This window comes from Sinocyclocheilus rhinocerous, unplaced genomic scaffold (genome assembly GCF_001515625.1).
Source record: "Sinocyclocheilus rhinocerous isolate Xijiao unplaced genomic scaffold, SAMN03320098_v1.1 scaffold1016, whole genome shotgun sequence".
NCBI lineage: Eukaryota > Metazoa > Chordata > Actinopteri > Cypriniformes > Cyprinidae > Sinocyclocheilus > Sinocyclocheilus rhinocerous.
In genome coordinates this window covers 142,663-149,006 of record NW_015646359.1, presented here as the reverse complement: position 1 = coordinate 149,006, position 6,344 = coordinate 142,663, and the positions used below count along the sequence as shown (strand labels likewise).

The 6,344-nt window shown below is 37.2% G+C and overlaps 1 protein-coding gene across 1 annotated transcript in view; it reads right to left on the bottom strand.

Annotated features, from left to right (window-relative positions):
- LOC107707608 (receptor tyrosine-protein kinase erbB-4-like) overlaps positions 1–6,344 on the bottom strand; it is a 229,271-nt gene that overhangs the window by 94,442 nt on the left and 128,485 nt on the right. The window contains exon 3 of the mRNA XM_016511687.1: positions 1,806–1,992. Coding sequence (XP_016367173.1) covers positions 1,806–1,992 — 187 coding nt within the window. The remainder of the gene's footprint in view (positions 1–1,805; positions 1,993–6,344) is intronic.

Sequence of the window (6,344 nt, the reverse complement as noted above, 5' to 3'; positions counted from 1 at the left end):
GCTAGGTCTCCTCTCGCTTTAGAGAGTCGTTATGCTGAGACCTCCACTCTTAAGAGTTCACCTACCAGAATCGAGTGTCGTTAGGCTTCCTCTCGGTTAAGATATCCCTCAGCATGGCGGCGTGGGTAGACCGTTCCCCTAGCGCCCTCTAGAGGATGTAGCATGGAGTTCCCTTTCGAAAGGGAATGTCTCAGGTTACGTATGTAACCATGGTTCCCTGAGAATAGGGAACGAGACACTGCGTCCCATTGCCATGCTTCGGGCATTCCTGCCTGCGTCTCCTTCAGACAAAGAAGTGGATGACATTTTCCGCAGGTGCTCTTTTATACCTGCATTCGCTTTATTGTTTACATCATAGGCTGGCGCCTGCCAATGTCAAGTTCATTGTCGTTTTTTCATTCATGCTTCACACACCGGTCACGCTGAAGGCGTTCCCCTAGCGCCCTCAGCGTCTCGTTCCCTGTTCTCAGGGAATGTTTTCTTAACTTTCTACTGTGACCCCGTACCACCTGCCGGACTCCTCTTGACTTCCATTGGCCGTCCATGAGTCATCATAAGTCAGACAACCATTATCATGCCTCTGGCTGTTTTGCTCTGAGGTGCCACCAACTTCTTTTATTTGTCTGTTGGTTGTTTGAATCCTTGATCTGTTTCTTATTATATCTATCTCTTTATGCATCCCAACAGGGATCTGGAAATATTGTTCTAAGATGAGTTTCTATATTGCATGGTATAAGATGTAAACGAAAGTCTCCCTATGAGGCAACCAAGCAAGTCTGAAGAAGAAAAAAAAAACCTTGATGTCATCTGTAAAACATGCTAAAGTGAAACACAATATGCTGATAAGATACAACGCAGTCATATAATGAAGAGTGGATAATTTATATGAGATACGTCTTCTGATGTACATGATTATCATAGCCGCCACACTGCACAGCATGAAAGACATTATTAAAGGCAATCTTATCAGACATGTGTTCAAATACACCAGTGCCTGCTATGCTAATTTAGTCTAAGACCACAACTTACACAGACATCAGTCAGACATTTAAACATTACAAACATAGACTTAAGTATACTACTTAGGTATTTAGATAAACTTGCTGCACTAACACTAGCCAAACTACAATATGGAAAATTAATTATCAACAGCTCTTCATTATCTTCTATCCACTAATTGCATATACATTACAGTTTAAAAGTTTGGGTCAGTGAGATTATTTTGGTGAAATAAGTATTTCATGCTCACCAAGGCTGCAAATATCAAAAATACAGAAAAAAAACAGTAATATTAACTGAAATATTACTAATATTTAAAATAATATTTTCTATTTTAATATATTTTAAAATGTATTTCAATACTTCATTTGGATTTAATGCATCCTTGCTGACTAAATGTATTAATTTTTCAGAAAAAAAATAATCTTGATCTCAGGCTTTTATACGGTAGTGTTGACTGTTAAATAAAAAGCACATGATCTAAAAAGCATCTATAAAGCATTTTAAGATGGAACTTTAAGTGAAAATAAGTTCAACTTTTAAAAACCCCTGCTTTCTTTTTCCATTCTGCAGCACTCTTGCTTTATTTGAACAAATGGGAAAAAAAGAAACACCATTTTTAAATGCTAAACCATCTTAAATGCACATTTCAAACCGTTGTTTTGGGGAAATGCTGTCAGGGTAGAATCTTACAGAACTTTTGAAGAAATAGATGTACCTTCTCTGACAGATTTTGACAAATACAAACAGCAAAAACAGAAACTACAGTTACAATATCAGAATTAGTCAAATTTAGCAGAATATACCTGTCAGGTTCTTGAGGCCGAGTTGTCTAAGGCCAAAGTAGCCATCTCGTCTGTAGTTGAGAAAGATGGCCAGAGCGTAGCGTCCTTCATACAGTTTAGTGCCACGGATGATCCGCAGGTTCTCCAGAGGAAGATAGTCGAACTGATTCAGAGCCACCAACACGTAACCCGTCACCTCACGGATGGACTGCCAGAGATACAAAGAAATTACGAAATTTTAAACTAAACAATTGCATTTTACAGTTACATTTCTCAGGTGAATCCCATGAGTGATTTTCTTTAGGCGGTTCAATTATGTAGTTTGGACTTTAGTCAAGGCTTTATCAAAACTTCATCATCAAGTCTATTAGTCGATTCATCAGACATCCTTGATATAATTTGAAGAGATAATGGCCCAAGAGAGCACTGGTCCCTCCCTCTCCACACCCACATCAATCATGTTGACATCCAATCACTATTTCACTACGTATCATTAGCAGGCACAGAGGACAGGTCTATTTCATGCAGAAGAAGTGAATGTGATATAGCTGTAGTGATGGGACACACACACACATACTGGAATGATAGTCACAGAAATCCATCTGAAGAGCTGACCAAGCACACACTGACAGCTGTCACATACCCGTCAGGATCACTGCAAGTGTTAGATATCATTATTATATCAAATTTCAGAAAGGACTTCAAGGGCCACAACAGGTGAAAATAATTGTGATATGAATTTTAGTAGTAGTGATACCCGACGGCATATGTCAAAAATGATTCATGGCTTTGACCTTTGTGACCTTTCCCCTCCCCCACGTGGCCCCTCCCCCATGTAGTGACCGCCCACGTGGCGACCACCCACGTTGTGTTGACCCCGGTGACCTATCCAGATGTGAAAACCGGCATATGTGAAATTCCGACGTCAACCTTTGACCTCCGGGGATGAAAAATTATGTTTGTTCATATGTATGTCCGTGTCCGAGCGGTGATGAATCAATAATGAAGACCTTAGGAATGTTTTTGAAGATTTTAATGGTCCGTTCCCACATCCGTGGGGTTTGCCTCATCTGGGGTCCGTGTCCGGTTGCATTCCAATGTATGCTTAGATAAATAGACCCTGGCACTTCTGTGGAAAATCAGATATGTCAAATAATTATATATACAACATATATATCTTTAAAATAATAAATAAATAAAACAATAAATAAATAAATAAAATTCCTCTTACATTTTTCCGTGATACAAAGTCTTCCTCCTAGCACAGGTATGACGATTCTTCAAATGAGAGGTTTCCCAAAACCTCTAAAAACCCCTCTCTGTCTCTCTCTCTCTCTCACGCATGTGTGCACATTCAATTGTCCCGAGTCGATCCAGTTGTGAAAAACTTGTTGCATCTTTCCCAAAAAGACTCATGGTTGTATTAGATCAAAAGGGTGCTTCTACTAAATATTGAGCAAAGGGTCTGAATACTTAGGACCGTGTGATATTTCAGTTTTTCTTTTTTTAATAAATCTGCAAAAATGTCAACAATTCTGTGTTTTTCTGTCAATATGGGGTGCTGTGTGTACATTAATGAGGAAAAAAAATTAACTTAAATGATTTTAGCAAATGGCTGCAATATAACAAAGAGTGAAAAATTTAAGGGGGTCTGAATACTTTCCGTACCCACTGTACATACAGAGAGAGAGAGAGATTGAGATTCTACTGAGGATTTAACACACAATATATAATTCACCCAAAATTACAATTTGCTTTTTACTTTCCCTCAGGTCATCCAATATAAAGATCAGTTTCTTCATCAGAACAGATTTGGAGAAATGTATCATTACATAACTTGCTCACCAATGGATCCTCTGCAGTGAATGGGTGCCGTCAGAATAAGAGTTCAAACAGCTGATAAACACGTCACAATAGTCTAAATGATTCAAGTCCAACAATTAACATCTTATGAAGCAAAAAGGTGTGTGTTTGTAAGAGACAAATCCATCATTAAGGCATTTTAAATTTAAAGTGTCGCTTCTGGACAAAATACTTTACTTACTTTACTTTTAGTCATTTAGCAGTTTCTCACAAAGACTATTTCTTTACACTGTTTTGCTGGCGCTTGAACACACTTTCCTGTTTATCCCAACAAATGGCCAAGCAAAGCGCACAACACTGACAAAATATCAGTCCATAATCCATAATAATGCTTCCTCCAATGAAAAAGTCCATGCCCTGTTGCCTTCTCACATCAAAATCCACCAAACAGATTTGTTTAGAACTGTTTTCACTTGTAAACAGTGCTTGATCTGTGCATATGTCTCTTGATCTGTGCATAACTTTTTTACTGAAGAAAGCAATATAATGGATAAAAGACTGACGGCACCCATTCACTGCAGAGGATCCATTGGTGAGCAAGTGATGCAATGATAATTTCTCCAAATGTCAAACTCATCTTCATCTTGGATGGTCTGACGGTAAGTACATTTTAAGTAAGTAAATGTAAGTAAAGGATTTCCAGCACATGATATTAGATTGAATGGCAGGACTTCGCACTGAAAACAATACTTTATAAAATAGATTTTTATATTTATATTGTGGGGTATAATGTCACAGTACCACGATGTGAAAAGCTTTCATACATTTAGCATTAATGGTTTGTCCGAATTAAAAACTCTGCTGGTATGAGCAGTATTAATAGTGACTCTGGCATTAGCAAATATCACTACTAAATCTGCAACGTTTGTTATTGTCATCAGCAGCTTCTGCTACCTAGCAACAAACAACAATCCTCCAAAACCTTACACAGGCCTCCAGGACATGGGGATAATTTTGAATTTGGTTCTAATTTACCTTATTTAATTAAAGGATTACTTTGCTTTTCACAACCTTCTCAAATAACAGTACTTTGAAACTAATTTGTTTTCTTACCCTTTGGGTATTAAAACAATCACTGGACCAGTGCTTTAGCTGCCAAGAAATAATTAAAAAAAAGAAAAAGAAAATCTTGCTTTTGATTTTTTTTTTCATTAGACTTTCCTAAAAACACAGGCTAATTCAATTGCAATTACAGTTCTGCACCGCAAATCATAATTGATTCAAGCCAATTTAGCAAGCAGTAAACAATAAACAATGTATTGCTAAATGAGGTTTAACTGCTTAATATGCCTGTGAAGGTTTTGCTCTTTTAAACAGGATCTTGGCGTAACTTTGAATAATGTCAGATCACAGTGAGCCGCATGTTAACAAACATCTCTTTAGCTAAATGGTATGCATAAACACAGTAGCTGTGAGTATTTTTAATACAGAAAATACATTTTGGCAGGTTTACATTGCAGATCTTTTAGTTAAGGGCAGAGAGCTTCAGACACTCACTAAACACACAGACTTGTTTTCAAAGATAACAACAAAATGAAAAATGAAAATTTGCACGTACCACAGTAAGACTAAAATTTGCAATATGAACTGTGGTAAATTGTTGTAAGGGAAGCACAATAGAGGCAAAAAAAAGTTACTGTAAGTGGGTGAAAAAAAATCACAAAACCCCACAATTCTAAAGAAATAACATAAATAATATTGATGTATGATATTTTGGTGTTACTTTTCAATAAAAATATACTGTATGACATACATGTTCTGCCTGCATTAAGTGTCGTGCATTAAGGGTAACACAGCAGGCTGTCATCATAAATGTTTCAGCTGTATGTTTAAGAGATCTGGACAGGCTCTGAGATCAGGGAAAGTTGTTGCTATTCTAACTGTTCCCTTCACATGCTAAAATGACTTTACTAATATTCAAAGGATCACACATAGGCTGTTCAATGTAATGCATCACAAACCTAAATGCTGTAAATGAGCAATAATTATTTTGTGTGGTCAAATAATTGCATTTAGGAATGGGTACACAACTATTATTTTGTGTACACATTTGATTATTTCAAACAATTACCTTCCTTTTTCAAAATCATTGATGATTATAATGTGAAATATGTATAAGGGATAATGATTTTAATGCACAACGTGGAGGCAAAGAACCACTCGGAACTCGTCAGTTACGGCTCGTTAGATCTAGCATTCTGCCAACTTTAAATCAGACACAGAGATGAAGTAGTGTGGTAAGACTACATTTATTTGAATGAATTACACCATTTATTTTAATTAACTATAGAGAGAGAGAGAGAGAGAGAGAGAGAGATGAAAGTTGCGTGTGTAAATTACCTGTGTCTGGGTCTCTCTCCACAAACAATAAAGCTGTAAGTTTAGTGACTTCAAAAACAATGATGACAAGTCTCGGTCCTCTTGAATGTTTCTGTGTGTGCACAGCGCAATCTGCGATCTCTCTGTGTGTATGTGAGTCAATGAAAGCAGGACATTAATATAGAATGTGGATTAAACTGACTTGGAACTCCCTGTGCATTAAACGGTTTTATTCCATGGTCTGTCTGAATACTGAATTCTGATTGGCTGGCAGGTATGCAGTAAAACCGTTTAATGCACAGGTAGTTCCAAGTCAGTTTAATCACTGTACTATATTAACGTGCTGCTTTAATTGATGCACACTAACCAACACGCATC